This window comes from Dipodomys spectabilis, unplaced genomic scaffold (genome assembly GCF_019054845.1).
Source record: "Dipodomys spectabilis isolate Male_0828 unplaced genomic scaffold, ASM1905484v1 ptg000096l, whole genome shotgun sequence".
Classification (NCBI taxonomy): domain Eukaryota; kingdom Metazoa; phylum Chordata; class Mammalia; order Rodentia; family Heteromyidae; genus Dipodomys; species Dipodomys spectabilis.
In genome coordinates, this window is record NW_024870773.1 from 3,631,817 (window position 1) to 3,649,223 (window position 17,407).

The following is a 17,407-nucleotide window of genomic DNA, read 5'->3' on the forward strand; positions in this document are numbered from 1 at the left end:
TTGTTCTGAGTAATGCTAACAAGTTGTGGCTGGGAGAAGCAGGGGAGTCATGGATAAGCATTGAGCAGAGGACACATAGGCAGGGATGAGCAGGAGGAAATGGTGTATGAAGTCAGTGGATGGGGGGATGGAGCTCAGAGGTAAACCATGTGCTTAGCAGGTCATACAAGGTTCTGGATATGACCCCAGGCATTGAAAAAAAAAAAACAGTCAAGAAGAGAAAATGCTTATAAGCAAAATATTGTCAATTCTATCAAAGTTAAGGAGTCAAATAAGTGCCCAGTGCTTGGGCAACAGGAAAGTTGCTGAGGAGCTGGGGACAGAAGCCAGCCTGAGGCAGGTTGAATGGAACTTAAGGCCAGGGATAGTACTGAGTCCAGACAACAACCCATCAAAATGACTATAAAGGGAAAAAAAGGATTAAAAGTTGTATCTTTGTGTGCGTATGTGCTGGTCTTGGAGCTTGAAATAAGGGCCTAGGCACTGTCCCTAAGCTTTTTTGCTCAAAGTTAGTGCTCTATCAGTGGAGCTGTGGCTCAAGTGGCTCATAGAACTTTTCTGCCCAGGCTGATTTCAAACTGAGACCCTCAGATCTCAGCCTCCTGAGTAGCTAGGATTATAGAATGAGCCACCAGCAACCACAGTACCATTTTTTACATGTGGAAAATATGATGGTGGTAAAGAAGCCTTGAAAAGGCAGAGGCTGAAGATAAAGTAAGAGCTAGAATACTTGATAGTAAAATAGTCAAAGAGGATGCTGGATAGATATAAGTGTAATGGCATAGAAGAAGGCATATCTATTGAAGTAAGGAGGAAAAGATGTGCTAAAAGGCTGGCAGGAGTGTGGTTTTAGAGCAGTTCTGGCTACTGCCTTCTATAAAGTTTAAGAAGGAGCCCATACAGGTTACCTGCTAAGAATAGGGTCCAGAAGAAAGCACAGAAGAATAGAGAAGATTTAAAATAGCTACTAAGGAGGTAGGCCCAGTGACTCACAATGCAATCTTAGTTACTCAGGAAGTTGAAATCCAGAGAATGTCTGTGTGAAGCTAGACAAGGTAGAAAAGTCTGGAGATTTCATCTTTAATTAAGCAGCAAAAAAAACATACTGTAGGTATGGCTCAAGTGGTAGAGTACCATCCACACAGTCAATTTAGCCAAGCAATTGCAAGGCACTGAGTTCAAGCCCCCCAGTACTGTCAAGAAAAGAAAAGAAAGAGAGAAAGAGATAGAGAGGAAGGAAAGAGTGAGAGAAAGAACGAAGGAAAGAAAAAGAAAGGAAAGGAAGAAAGGAAAGAGAGAAAGAAGGAAAGAGAAAGGAAGGAAGAAAGGAAGAGAAAAAGAAAAGAAACTAAAGAGAGTGTGAAAATGACCTGCATAGAAAAAGGCCTATTTAGATTTCTGGGCAGTGAGGAGAATATAGTGTGGTTGAACCTATAAATGATTCACTCCCTTATTATTTATGTGTCATAAGCAGGACTCAGATATAGGGGAAGGCATGGGGAAGACAGAGATAGATTGTATGCCATTGTGGCTTTCTTGGATGATGTCATATGAGGTTTAAGAAACTGTTGAGAGAGAGAGAGAGAGAGAGAGAGAGAGAGAGAGAGAGAGAGAGAGAGGCTGCAAAGATGGATTATGGAAATGGAACCTAATAGATAAGAAGACAGACACTATTGAAGAAAAAGCATAGGAGCCAATGGGTATGGTTATGATGAGAACCAACAAGAGTTGTGAGTGGTCAAATCAGAAGAAAGACGTTGTGCTCAGAGTGGATTGGAGGTGGATTAATGGGGTTAATAATTGACCCTGGTATAAAGGGTTAACATGGGTGAAGTTAAGTGTCATTGAAGTCAAAGATGTCAAAGAGACCAGACAACAGAGCTCAATTTGATCAAGATATTCTCATGCACAATCTTCTAAATGTTTTGTGTTTTTCCTTTTTTGTTTAATCTACCTGGAGCTGATATTTATGCATGATATGAGAATATCACATTTATATCCTTCTGTTTGGGAAAACAGTAATTTGTAGGCCAATTGTTAAAGTTATCTAGTCCCCCAATAGTCTATGAATTCAACCTTCCTCATGGCTCCTGGCCTTTATTCAATCCTTATCACCTCTAGTGTGAATTAATACAGTACCTTTTAGCCTCTTCTCTCTATAGCTCATATTTTACAAGTTGCTGTAAAAGTTACCTTTTTGAAATACAAAATATAACCATGGCACTCCCCTGATTTAAGTGCTTATATAATTTTGGTAGTATATGGGTTTGAATTCAGGGGCTTTGTCCTCTTCAGCTCTACTCATAGCTAAGGACCGTACCACTTTAGCCAGGCCTCCCATCCAGTATTTTGCCGGTTAACTGAAAATGAAGTCTCTCAAATTTTCCTGCTCAGGCTAGGATTGAACTTCAGTTCTCCAGATTGTAGCTCTCTGAGTAACTAAGCTTACAGATCTGAGCCACCATTGGCAGTCTTTTTGTTGTTGTCGTTGCCTAGAGAAAAAAAAAAATCAAAGTCCCAAATATGGCATATTTAAGCATTTCACAGGGTTATTTTGTGTTATTTCTTTGCTCATATTTTTGTTCCTCATTGTCTGGTATTATCCACATTTGTACTCAAATGCTGTTGTATTTGTAAAAATATGTGAGCCAAGTTCACTTTCACAGATATTAGATAGGTCCTGACTCATCTATTTAATGATGGCACTAGATAAGATTTTAGTTTACTTAAATACTTCCAGTCTAATGGACACAAAGCCTTCACTCAGGTATGTTTGTAAAGGGAAGAATATCATCTGTAGCAGTACACTTGTAAATGGATAGAAGGACTCCACTGATGGCAACTAAAGGGAATCCATCAGTGGTAGCTTTGAGAGAAAGTCAGCTGGGTCCATCTTGAAAGGTGGATAGAATTTACTGGCTCAGAAGGGAGTGGGGCATTTGAAGTGGAGAGTTGGAAAAGTATGACCCCACAGTACTTGATAGAGGAGACAACCACATGGCCGGAAAGGTAAACTGGGGCCAGAATACAAATCTTCCAAGCATGGGTTAATAGATTAGGTGTCTGATAAATGATCAATATAAATAGGTAGTGACATGATTAGCCAGGCTGGAATTGACAGAGATGAAACTTAAGGGGATATACTCCTAGTCTAAGGATGGCACGGCATTGGTTTGCTTGGGCAAGTAGAAAAGCCAGAAAGGGTGAAAGAGAAATTCCAGGGAGAGACTCTAAGCAATTAATGCCCAAAGAAAGTGGTTTTAGGTCAGGTCCAAAAAGTATATGGTTTATTGCTGGATGTCAGTTTCTCACACCTGTAATCCTAGCTACTCAAGAGGCTGAGATCTGAAGATCTCAATTCAAAGCCAACCCAGGAAGGAAAGTGCATGAGATGCTTATCCCCATTTAGCCACTGAAAAGCAGGAAGTGGAGTGGTGGTTCAGTTGGTAGATGCCAGTCTTGAGCAAAAATACTATGGGACAGTGAACAGGCCTTGAATTCAAGCCCAAGTATAGCACAAATATATATGAATATATTTCTATGTCATTTTCTATAATATATACAAATAGTGTGTTTATATTATTGTATTAAATATTATATATTTTTATATAATATAAATTGTTATTGTGTCTTTAGATTAATAGTTTCTTTCTTGTTCATCCCCTCCATGTGTGGCAGCTTCTACTGGGCATGGTTGGGTCCCCGGATGAGGCTCTCCAGGAGGCTGCCGCTGGCTGCATATCCAACATCCGCAGGCTGGCTCTTGCAACAGAAAAGGCGAAATATAATTGAACTTCAAACAGATCCCCATCAAGCTGCCAAATTTTACATGACACAGCATGTGCCAGTCCCATGGCCAAGAGGCCTCAATTGGGAAACACATATTACTAAATCCTTTAAAGATGAAAATAGACTGAAATGCAAATGCTACTTTTTCTCTGAAGATGACTTGTATAATTTTGTTCTATTAACTGTTTGAGGGATATGCCATATAATCGAATGTAAAGCCAATCAATCTAGGATTGTGTTTTAAGCATTTGAGAATATTTGTGTACAGGATGCTTTTGTATTCGTGGAGATTTTAATAAAGACTGTGGCTTTCCCGGAGTGCCGTTTCACAGTTGCTCATGAATGTCTGTAGAATTCCCTTTCTGTTAAACCTATCTACCCGGCCCATCATTAGGCTTTGTCTGTGTGATCAGTTGCAACCCATGGGAGGATTCTGCGGAGATGTGCTGATTCCACAAACAGTGTTTAAACAGAATTTAGAGTTCAGCAGCTGGATTTAGGGAGATCATTCTGGGGTCATCCCCAATTTCTGCCAAATACTATCAAACATCTGAGAATATAATATCTGTCACCACACCAGATAATGTGAAACACAAAAACATTAAGCAGTAAGTTTTTCCCCCCTTTTTCTTAATATACTTTGAATTTCTGAATTTATTTTCAGCACATAGAGTGCTTTTTAAAAAGTGTCTACGAAAGATTAATAGCATTTTATCAGGTTAAGAAACGTTAGAATCCACTTAAAAGAATCACAGATGTAGCCTTTGTGTGCCGAAATGTTTGGGAACCAACTGTCCCTAGCATCTAATACCAGCCAGAATAATAGTTTTGTATGCATCATCTTGGTAAGCCAACAATTGCGTTCATGCATTAATGGAGAGGCAAGGCAGTTTTATTAGAAAATATCAGGTACTGTATATGTTTGTCATAAGTGGAGAAGACCATAAACTTAATTGAGTTAAATGTAAATAATTTGTACAAAATGAAAAGCCTGTACAGAATAAAAAATTAGAGCAGTAATAGGAACTCCAATAAAAAGATGAAATACTTCTGAGAATTTTAGGTTTCATAAAACACCCTTTGTTCTTCACTGTTTTGCAAAGGAAAGTACAAAAGAAGAGACAGTAAACAAAAAATGGTATTAATACTGAAAATTAAATGTAAAGAATGGAGGGAGAATGCATTACTGATATTCAATGTATAGCCTATGAACAATTGAGGGGAGGGTTGGGAGATGGGGGGATGATGGGGAAGAATGAAGAAAGGGGTAATACATAGTAATATGCATTGCATTGCACTTATATACGAACCTATTGAATGGTAACCCCTTTAAACATAATAAGACACAATACAAAATTAAAGAATATAGAATAAATCTGTTAACTTTCAGTAGTTGGCGTTGCTAAAATGGAACTCTCCCCATTTCACTTTGTTTCACAACATTAAAAACACATCTAGAAGCCATGGATTCTGATGATGACAGGAAATTATATTGTCATCCCACTGCTAGAAAAGGAAACCTCCCACGATTGTCTTAGAATTTGAAAATATCCTGGAAGTAATAGGTCCTGGGAGTGAAGGGAAACAACAGACAAAACAACAAACAACAAAAAGAACTGCGTGGATGAGGAGATGGAAGGGGAAAGGGAGGGGTTGTATGTGTGCTCACGAGTGTCCGTGTGTGTGTGTGTGTGTGTGTGTGTGTGTGTGTGTGTCTGTTAGTTACAATGTGTGCTGGATAGCAGGAGACTTGACATTTCTGTTTTTATAGTTAGTAAATGCATGAAATAAAGGTAATGCTGCCATTTGAAAATAACAATGGACTCAGAAACAAGTCTGTCGAATATTACTAAGAAATTTTCTTAACATTTTTTAATACTGGCAATGAGAAATTGATTTTAAAAATTGATTTTTGGCTTTTTGTGTGTGACATGTCCTAACAGAAAATTGTTCTTACTAGAAAAATAGCAAAGCCAGTGAAGATCTCCACAGCTATGAGGGACACAGAACAGGATCCTACCACTGTTAGTTACTAAGAGCTAGGAGAGAATGCTTCTTTCTTTTTAAAATTAATTTTGTGTGAGGGTTTTTGGTTGGTTTATTTTGTGCTATTTAAAGATAAAGACTTGGGCTTTTTTTCTTCAGGATACCTTGCAAGAATTCAGTGTGCTCTTGAGGTAATAGATAGTTGCAGTTTGAAAGGGGTTTAAGGTAGAAGGAATTTTCAATACGTCTTTGATCTTGCAATGTTTGCAACGTTGCCTTTTAGATGTCTATCCTCACCATAATCCTTCTGCTTTTCTCTGGCAATGTGCTTTTGCTACTGAGTTAACTTGCACTGAAGCAGTTTAAGAAAAAACAAGCCTCTGAAAGCAAGTGCAAAGTTCCTAAGGCTTGGCATTGTATTTTCTGTTATCCTGATTGACTCTGGCATTACCATTCAACATTTCTAACACATTCACAAGGAAATGACAGATTAAGATTCAAAATATTTGGACAATTTCCACTTCGGAAAATGAGAATCTCAATTGTTGATAGACAAGCCAAAGCTTGTAAATTTTTCTTTTTTTCTTTTCATTAAGAGGATTAGGTGAACAAGATACAAACTTGATAACTTGAGATGTTTAATTTTATTCCATAAAGAATAAGCATGTCCATCCCTGTAATTTAAAGAAAATCTACTTATTTTAAAAAGCCTATCTCAAATGCTCAACCAACTAGTGGGCCTGCATGCTCTTCAGCATAAAAAACTAATAGAACTCCCTTCCTAAACAAGAATGGACTTGAAAAGGGAAACTAAACTTTATAATGCAGGCACAATATTCACTACTTTGGGTTTTGTTTAAAATACAGGAGAACTGATAAATACCTTCTTAATGATTGAAATGGGCACAGTCAATCTGCAAAAGCAACTTGGCAATAGATACCAAATCTTTATATTTATGTGTGCCCTTTAGTTGTATCTAACAAGGTCTCTGCTGCTGTATGTAGTTTGGAAGGAATGTGTTAGAAGCTTAGACCCTAGATTAGCATTAACGTGTGTGTGTGTGTGTGTGTGTGTGTGTGTGTGTGTGTGTGTGTGTGTGTGTGTGTGTAAAAACCTTAAAAGGTGGAGCCTAAATAGAGGTTTTTGGGAGAATATCTTCAAAAGGAATTGTGGGGCTGTGATGTCTTCCTCTCTCTCCCTTGCTTCTTGGATATGAAGCGAGAGGTTTAGTACTGCCCTGCCATCCCAGCATGATGTCCTGGCCTGCCACATGCCCAAAGCAATAGGGTCAATTGACTATGAATTAGAACTTCCAAAACTACGAACCCAAAGAAACATTTTCTCTTTACAATGTGATTTTTCTCACTTATCGTACTCACTTATACCTTTGTTCATAATGATAAAAACGTTAGAAAAACTTGGGCAAATGCAATGGTGGCTCAGTCACACAGTGAAAGCATGTTTTGAAATAATGACACAACTTTTCAAAGCATATTCTGCTAAGCTGCAAACAGGTTCTGCAGCAACATATACAGGGTGAGCATATTTTCAAAATTATATATGCAATTAGCTAGCTAGTTACAATGAGAAAATGACCTGCCATATATAAGCAGACAGTAGGATTGAGTAGGAATAAATGGTTTCCTATTTTATCAGCATTATTTTGTATTTATTTCACAATGAATAGAAATTGCTTTTTAAAAAATAACAAGATACTCCCAGTAGTACTATTTATCATTTGGAAATGCTGAAAGTTGACATTCTTCCCTAATGCTTCAGGATCTTTTAAAAAGAGATCCTCAACTTATTCCAACACATACCTAGGATAACTGATATTTCCAAATAGGAGAGAGGTAACATCAACATCTAAAATTCCACATGGTTATTCTAATCTATAAAATACACACTTAAATGACAACTAATAACGGTTCAGTATAATTGAGACATCCTGAAGTGATTCACTTTATAAGTTCTGACAATTTGCTTATTCAAATTTTGTGTTTGTACATGAGACATCCATCCCAGGTCTGTCTGTCTGTCTGTCTGTGTCTCTCTGTCTCTGTCTCTCTGTCTCTGTCTCTGTGTCTTTGTCTCTGTGTCTGTGTCTCTGTGTCTCTGTCTGTGTCTGTGTCTGTCTCTCTGTCTCTCCCCCCCCCCCCCCCCCCCCAGTCCTGGAGCTTAATTCTGAGCTCCTTTTCCTCAAAGCTAGCACTCTATCACTTGAACCACAGCACCACTTCTGGCTTTTTTTCTGTAATTAAATAGAAATTCGAGTCTTATGGACTTTTCTGCCCGGGCTTGTTTAGAACCATGATCCTCAAATCTCAGCCTCCTGAGTAGCTAGGATTATAGATGTGAGCCATTTGCTCCTGGCTCTGGTGTCTCTTATTATAAGTACCCAAGTCCTGTTGGAGTAGGACCCTGTCTATACTATATGGCCTCATTTAACCTTAGCCACCTCCTTTAAAGTCTTGTCTCCAAATACACCACATTGGAAATTAGTACTTTGAGAAAGGAATTTGAACAAAATGGTTTTGTTGACCTGACATAGCCCTTGGTTCGCTAGTTTCAAATGCCATCATCTTTTATTATTAGAATGTGAGTATTGATGAAATCCTGATATATTACCGGTTGGTCAACAGATCACTAAAGAAATAATTTGTGCAAAAGGACACATCAAACTGTCTTGGCCAATAGATTTATATTATGATCTCAACACTATAAAATGCAACACTGAACAGGTTGACAGAAGTTGAAAATGTACATAACTGTACAGGGATATTTCAGTTTATAGGACAGCAGAGCTGGTAAGAACTAACTCCCCTGCTGTTAATTAGGCAGGAACCAAACTGCCCAAAACAAAGGCCTGTTTTCATCCAGGTGTCTTCTCAGTATTCCCAATCCTGTCCTCCCTCATAAACAGGACCAAAGCTAAATATAAAAGTGAAAATGGAGAAAAAGTCCCGTGAAAACTTTGCGGCAGTGCTTCGTGGCTGTGGTATTGGAGTCCACATGCAGGAGCTTTTCACATAAAGCAAGCGCTTTGCCTCTGAACTCTATCCTCAGCTCTACTTTGAGCACTTCTGCATTTAGTCTTACAAACTTCTGCTTAACACTTGTCTGAGTACCTGGTCAGATGCCAAGACCAGGACTCACCTTGATCTACAGAACTAGAATCTCTCAGGACCCTTATCTGTAAATTCCCCATGGTATAGTCACTCAGTTCTGATCATGGACAGACAATTGTGTATTAAGGTTTTCTGAAAGTTATTCTGGTAGAGAGAGATTGAAAGGGAGGAGATGAGGCCATTAATGAACATTGAATGCGCATAAAATTCAAGGCCAAGACAAGGGACTAGGAAGAGAAACACGAAGAACAACGTCAAGAAAAGAATTGATAGTACTAACAAAGTCTTAGAAGTAACCAGTAGTGTTGGCCTTATGCTTTTGAGGATGAATCTGCAGCCAGGAAATGACCTCTATCTTTATGCTGTGCTTCCCAAGAAATACCCTGACCCCTTTACAGAGCAGTGTTGCCCAACAGAAGTATAAAAAGAACTATGTAGTAGAAATGTTCTTACTAGCCAGGTTTGAACAATCAACACGAAAACAATATTGTCTTGGGGTTGGAAGCATGGCTCAGGTGGTAGAGAGCCAGCTAATGAGCTAAAGGGTCAGATAGCAAGCTTGAATCCAGGCCTCAAAGAAAAAATAAAATATTGTCTTTATACATTTAACCAATAAAAGAATTATGAATGAGATATCTTATATTTTATTTTTGTACTATGTCCTGGAAACTTACACAATCCAAGTTAACTAGCAGCATTTCAGTCATATGTGTGTAATGGGTACCATGCTGGACAAATCTTAGTCTATCCATGTGGTTAAATGGTTTCCTCATTAATACAGTTGCTTCAATTTATATGAGTTCTTATTTTTCTGCGTTAGAACAAGTCAACCACCTTTGTGTTTCAGTGCCATCTTCCTTCCTGATAAACCTTCCAGGATTGTGTTCTGGAACAATGGCTTATTGAGATCAAATCTATATGACTTTCAGCACCATTTTTGACAATACCATTGTCAAAATTACACTGAGGATACAGTTCAATTTTTTTCTTTTTGGGTCCGGTCGTGGGGCCTGAACTCTGGGCCTGGGCACTGTCCCTCAGCTCTTCAGCTCAAGGCTAGCGCTCTACCACTTGAGCCACAGCACCACTTCCAGCTTTTTTCTTTTTGCTTATGTGGTGCTGAGGAATCGAACCCAGGGCCTTACGCATGCAAGGCAAGCGCTCTACCACTGAGCCACCGTCCCAGCCCAGTTCAATTTTTTTATGTGATAACATAGACATATGTGCAAGTTGCCACTTTAATTATTTTAAAGCATACAATTTAATTGTATCAAGTTCCTACCTGTTGTGATGAAAACCATCACCATGGTCCAACTTCAAATTTTTCATCCTCCCAACTTGAAATTCCATGCCCATTAGTTAACTTCCCAGTGCCCTTCCTCCCAGCTTCTGGTAGCCATCATTCTACTTTCAGTTGATGTCTATGATTTAGACTAGTCCCAGTGACTAAGTCATACCATATTTGCACTTTTGTGTCTGGCTTCGTTCACTAAGTACAATGTCTTTAAGATTTACCCATGCTACAATATGCAAAATTTTCTACTTCATAGCTGTATGGATGCAGTACATTCTCTTTATCTGTTCATCTAGTAATAGGCACAGAGGTGGTTTCCACCTTTGACTATTGTGAACAATGCTGCAATGAACATGGGTGTGCAAATGTCTACTCAAGACCCTGCTTTCAGTTCTTTGCAGGTACATAACTAGAATTAGAAGTGTAACTTGGGAACATTTATCTTAGCTTTTTGCTATAGCAGTATTTTTATTTACAATTTCCATTGACTTTTGTACTATAGAAAATAAGCCATTTACAAGCAAGAAGCGAGAATTCAAAACAAAATTAAGCAGCACTGAAATATTCGTGTCACAAACCTAAAAAAACTGAATACACGAGTAAGATATCATTTGAACGAATAGTCTTAACTTCATTCTATAAAGTAATCGTTGATGAGAAGTTGCTAGTTGACACAGCATCCGCTTAGCTAACTTCATTTAGTTCACATGACAATGAAGTGTGGAGCTGTGAGGTTACCAGTTTATATTGCAAGATAAGGACACTGTGTTAAGTCATTCAACTTGCTCCATCATTTATAATGGAAAACAATGTTAGCCTTACCAATAAAATGGTAAGAGAGATGGTTTTCATGTTAGAAATATGGTTATTTTCAAACAAACCAAGTAAGTCTACTTCTTACTCTAGTCAGGGCAGCAACCATAGGCTTGGGTCTCAAATCAAAAGGTTGAATTCATAACATACTTGTTACTGAGGGGCAGCAAGAAGTCTGTTTGCTGAATCTGCAATACAGAGCACCAAGGCCACAAGGCCAACCCCGGGACGTGATGAAGAACTACAATAGCTCTGCTTGTGCCAGACCCAGGGAGAGAAGCAGGGGATGCTGTTCTCTTCTGGGCTGAGAAGTCAAGCACTGGACAGAAACAGTGGGACCACTCTGGCACTTACTGAAGAAGGTGCATGCGATGTGAGAACATTTATTCGAAAATCTAAGAAAATCTATTATTGTCTGTAGTCAGTCACTCTAAGATAAACACATAGTTTCTAGAAGAAACTGCATATGAAGTACTCCAACAGTTTTTTTTTTTAATTTTTATTATTGTAAAGGTACTATACAGAGGGCTACAGTTAAATGACTAAGGTAATGAGTACATTTCCTCTTGAGCATTGTTACCCCCCTCCCTTGTTTTTCCCCTAACAGCCCTTCCCTCCCCACCTCCCCAGCTCCTCCCTCCCCCCACCTCTGAAGTTGTAAAGTTTGTTTTCAACAAAATGCCTTGTACATCTCACTGCTATAAGGGGTCAACCTGCATCCTCATTTCTGCATTTTGTTATTTCCCTTCCCCTCCCCAAATTAGAAAAATGTATATATAAGATTCAGGGCAACCAGAATCAAATACAGTGACAACAGGGGTTATACCATAGCGGGAAGAACATTCAAAACAAAAAACAAAAATAAAAAAAAATCACATAGTACATTAAAAACAACAGCAACAAAGAAAAAACTTCTTGCATCCATATCTTGGGGTTTATTTCACTTAGCATTATTTTATATGTCATAGGTGCATAGTTTTTGACCTTTTCTGGGTGTCTGGTAAGATTATCCTAGATGTATACTAGTTATTGCAAATAAGGGAAACCATGGGACCTATGTTTCTTTGGGTCTGGCTTACTTAATATAATTTTTTCCAAGTCTTTCCATTTCCTAACAAATGAATGGTATCATTTTTTCTAATGGAGGCATAGAATTCCATTATATATGTGTATACACACACACACACACACACACACACACACACACACACACACACACACACACACACACACACCACATTTTCTTGATCCATTCATCTAATGAGGGACATCTGGATTTGTTCCATGTCATAGCTACGGTGAATAACACTGCAATAAACACAATTGTGCTGGTAACTTTATTATGTTTTATGTCACTGCCTCAAAGGACAAGAGTTCCCCTGCTATATAGTCTGAATGTTTCTGTCCCCCACAAATCTCATCTGTTGGTACAAGCACACAGTGCCTTTGGGAAGAGGTTAGGATGAAGGCCTTTGTAAAGGAGGCCTGTGGGGGGCTTCTTCTTGCTTTGCCCTGTGGCTTTATGAATCCACACAGACAATCAGTCTCCTTGGACTTTCCCATCTCCAGAACTGTAAGCAATATAGTTCCGTTGCTTATAAATTAACCCTGCCTAAGCTTTTTGTTATAGCCTCTTAGATGGACTAAGATACCCCTTCAAGTTACTTCAGTCAATTTAGTATATTTTTCCTCTTTGTTTGGTTTTGAGTCAGCATCTCACTATGGAGACCAGGTCTCAAACTCATGATTTTCCTACTTCAGCCTCCTAAATATTAAGATTACAGCCATGTACCACAATACTCAGCTTTTTAATTTTGATGGGTCTTACTCTACCAGAGTATGATTTGGTAGGTAAAAGTTTGGTACCTAAGAAAGAATAGTCTTATATTTGGAATGATGGTAAGGTACTGCAACTGGGCCACAAAAAGTACAAAGATGGCCTGGAAAGTGACTGAACCCTAGGAAAAGAACCCTAACTATGGGATGTTTGGATTGGGTTAAAAGGTAAATACACAGTTTCTGCAACTCCTATGTGTAACATGGTGATTTTAGAGAGGAAAGAAAGCTGAAAAAGTTGGTGATGGAGAAGGATCTGGGATAGGATGCTGCCATGAGTATTTGCTCAATTTGCATTTTGGATGTAATCCAGACTTATACATAAAGGTGATGAGACTATTTCCTGGACTGTTTACAAATGTTGCGGTGACTTCTCCATGATCTTCTTCTTTTGGATCTTATACACACACCTATCTGCAGAAGAACTGGTGTCCCAATTATGCTTCAAAGTTATACACACATGAACTGCATCTTACAGTTGGTCCTGGGTTTTGCTTTGGAGGAGATGTGCATCTTTTTTCAAGCTTTGATAGTTGTTCCTAGTCTTCAGTGGCAAAGAGTAAAATATTAAGGGATCACTGTAATTATTCTATCCTGTTTGAAGCCATAAACAGCTGCTGACGCTGATTTAAAACAGAAGACATGCTAGCACATTCTAATCTGTGAGGTCAATTTGTTTGGATTATTCCCTTAAACAAGTAATTATTAGCTAAAGCAACAAACTGAAAGGTGTGGAGCAAAGAGTAGTTTTGTCATCTCTGCGTGTATATGGTGCATGTGTGAGACTGATGTGTGAGACAGATGTGCTGAGCCAGGAATCATCCATCCACACAGAATTCTAATGCACAGCCTGCTTATGGATCCCATCAGAGTCCAACCTGACTTTGCCTGTGTTGTGGAAGTATGGGATTTCCTTTTCTTGGATAATATTGTTAATAAATTCCTCAAAAAGCAGGAAATTTCTTATTTATACCCTGTAGGCAGAAGAGTTAATGTTTCAGAGAAGGAAGGAGAACTTTTTTGTGAGCACTAGAGTTTCCATTTATTCTTAGTTTATCAAATACAGTTCTGGTCCTTCTATTGAAAAAAAAAATCAGCAAAATTAGCAGGAATGTCCATCATTCCTCTCTCCTCAATTTAATTCACTCTAATTTCAACCGACCTCCCAGTCTTAGCCCCCACTATTTTCTTTCAAATATATTCTGTATGTACTCCAGTAAAATAAATAAATAAATAGGTTACATATGTTGACTCAGATGTGAACAAATTTACATAACTTCCTTTAATTTTTACATGTCTTTCCAGAGGTGGGTTTAAAAACCTTGACTGCCAATTAAAGTGTTTTGACTTGAAATAGTTCTTTTGGGTTAACTGCTACTTCCTTTGGGGATTTTTTTTCCCCTTCTAGAGTATTCTGTTCTTCCTTCTCTCCTTCTCTTCTTGGCCTCTGTGTGTTGGGGGAGGAGAGATTCTGTTGAGAAAAGTGGGAATCTCTGAGAAGTTATGCTGTTCCTGGTGTTACATTGGCTCTCCTGGTCACTAGGCTTTCAGTGGTGGTGGCTACTGCCTTATGGCTGTGTCCTAGGGAGTCCTAGGCTGTGTTACTGCTAGTATGCTGATATTTGGAGCCTCTCTCTCCTGGCTCCTGATTGAGAAATCCCTCTCTGCTGGGTGCAGTGGTACTCATTTGTAATCCCAGCAGTCTGGAGGCTGAGGGAGAAAGGATCAAGAGTTTGAGGCTATCCTGAGCTATGTAGTGAATTACAGGCTAATCTGGGCCACATAGGGGAAACCTTTGATGGGAAAAAAGTACCAAAACAACAACAAAAAGAGGCCCCTACCCTTGCAGCCCCTCTAGAACCCCAGTCACTAAAGTGTCTGGGCCTTCCCAGGAGGCAGGGAGCAGCTGGCTACTTTCCCTTGCTCAGAAGATCATGTGTGAGGTTTTTTGAGCTGCCTTGAGCTCAAGGGCTTAGCAGCTTCACTCTGCCTAGCCAGACTCAGTGCTGTGCTAAAACCGTTGCTCTGAGATCTAAACCCCTCCAGGCTGCCTCTAATAGTTTTATTTCTTCTACCTCCAAAGGAGGCCAAGATCTTGCTCCCTTCTCTTGCTGTAGTCAGGCATTTCCTCCTAAACAGAGCATTCTGACTCTTCTTTGTGGGAGGAACTTTCTCAGTGGCAATCTCCTTCAGCCTTCTCTGAGTGAGGTCAGACCTGCAAACTTTGGTTCTTTACATAACACCTCTCCTCTAAGAAGTCTGAGGAAACTACTGCTGCTGCCTGGAAGTCCAGTTAGAACGACGATTATTTGCAGACATGAGTTTGTAAATGTCATTTGTAACTCCAAGCTGAGCAAGGACTTCTTTTGTTCTAGGTGACAGTCTAGTTTCCTGTCTTCCTTTTCCTGAAAAACATTGTCTTCAGGCCTCTTGGCTTAAATAGAACATGGCAGGATTTTCAATCCAACCAACTAACCAAACAAATAACAACGACAACAAAAGCAAATCCAACTCTGGAAATACTAAGGAGGAAAAACTACATCATATGGTGTTTCAAAATACTGCTTCCTACCATCAGCCAAATTAAACCACTTCTCTTTCCCAAATACACTGAATTTTCTTTGCTTACTTCCACATCTTGCCTGGGTGGCTTCCTCTACCTCAAGTTAAATATGCTTTTTTTTTTTTTTAAATTGTAAAGTTGATATACAGAGGGATAAGGAAATAAGTATAATTCTTGTCAAACATTGTTACCCCCTCCCTCCTTTTTCCCCCCCTCCCCGTCCCAAGTTGTAAAGTTCATTTCCAATCATGTCTAATAAGTATTGCTGTTGCATTAGATTACCCTTTGTCCTTCATCTCACCATTTCTGTGATTCTCTTTCCCATCCTCAAATCAGATACTTGCTTTACCATTGTTTGGTTTTGTACATTGGTGGGTGATCATTCCTCCATCTATTTCAAGTTTATTAAAAGGAGAAATAAGCAAAGAAATTCACTGTTACTTTTTAGTGATGTCACATGTAAAGTTGGGTACCCCTTGCTTTCCTTAGCATCCTCCTTCCACTGAGAAACAAAGGAAAATATAAAACATTCTGCATGGCGGATAGACATTTTGCATAACCTGATGTCTGCTCCCAGTTACGGAAAGTTCTCTGGTCTGTGGAGTGACTTTATCCACTAGGATTTTGATAAAATTGGCTTGAACCAAATAGAGTAAAAAACTCAGTCTTCTCTGCAGTATTTCCAAGAATTTTTGAGTGGGACATATTTTTCCATGTTACCTCATAATCCTGGTTCTTGTCTATTCATAAATTATCAAGTAGTCTCTTCTGGCCTCTTTAAACTATAAAGCTATTGTTATTTCCTCCATCCATTTACCCCCTTGACACCTCAGACATATAATACAGCTCTTCCCATTATGTATGTGTACATGCAATATGTGTGTATGTGTATACATGCATGCACATGCACCAGTCCTAGGGTTTGAACTCAGGGCTTGGGATCTGTCCCTTAGCATTTTTTGCTGGCTTTAAATTGTGATCCTCAGATATCAGCTGCCTAAGTAGGTAGGGTTATAGGTGTGAGCCACCAGCACCCTGCTTCACCTCTTAATTCTGAAAATACCTCTTGCCCCAGGCAATCCTGTGTGGGAAACATTTACTAATGAGTGCAGGCCTGAGGAAGGGGCTACTCTGTAATCCTACACCTTGTTTTGGGCCGCTTGCACATTCAAGAGCCTCTCAGGGTCACCCTCTGTCTTGTAGGACTCTTCTTACCTTTTTCACCATGGGTCTTCTGTCCTCAGTATCTCCTCCTTCTCCTCTTCTCAATGATGTGATCCTCCTGCAATTAAATCTTGCTGTGTCAGTAAGCTTTTTCTGCTTAAGTAAACCATTGCTAACAGCTGTTTGCTAGTCGTGGGGCTCAGCAGCTCAGCAAGTGGGACTGGATTAAGTGAGGCAGGCACCTTTGTGAACCTGCTCTCACCTGTTGGTGGGCTTTGCTTGTTTTGACTGGGCGCTCACATAGCCTCAGCTGGGACACATCTCACCTGAACCTGTTTTATGCAGGTCTTTCATCCTCTAATAGGCCATTCTGGGCATATGGAGTTTGGGCTGGGTTCCAGGAGAATAACCAGAAGCAGACAAGGATTGCAAGGAAATAACCATAAACATTATTCAATGAAGCATACAAAGATTAAACCAGAAGCAACATAAGGTTTCTTCACCGCCAAGGACAACTGGTAGACCAGATCTTTTGCTCTATTCTGTTGGCCTCCACTTGGTAAGACACTGCAAAAATACATTACAAATGGTGACAATATGGTGGGGTTGAGGAGGGAGACACACAGGGCCGATCCTAGGGGCTAAGTGATCTTTACTAAAAACACATTCTCTCCATTCAAAAGAATTTTGCAGCCACCTGTTAAATTTCAATTTCTTTTTCTTTTAAAAACACACATGGAAACAATGTCAGTGTGTGAAGAGGGCTCATGGGGAGAGACTGTAAAAAAGAAAAATGTTTTGCTTCTGAAATTGTAGTGGTAATTTCATTGTTT

General features: G+C 39.3%; 1 protein-coding gene across 1 annotated transcript in view; it reads left to right on the plus strand.

The window, feature by feature from the left end:
• Odad2 (outer dynein arm docking complex subunit 2) overlaps positions 1-3,792 on the plus strand; it is a 135,690-nt gene extending 131,898 nt beyond the window's left edge. Inside the window, exon 19 of the mRNA XM_042686207.1 lies at positions 3,679-3,792. Within this exon, the coding sequence (XP_042542141.1) occupies positions 3,679-3,792 (114 nt within the window). The remainder of the gene's footprint in view (positions 1-3,678) is intronic.
• The last annotated feature ends 13,615 nt before the right edge of the window (positions 3,793-17,407 follow it).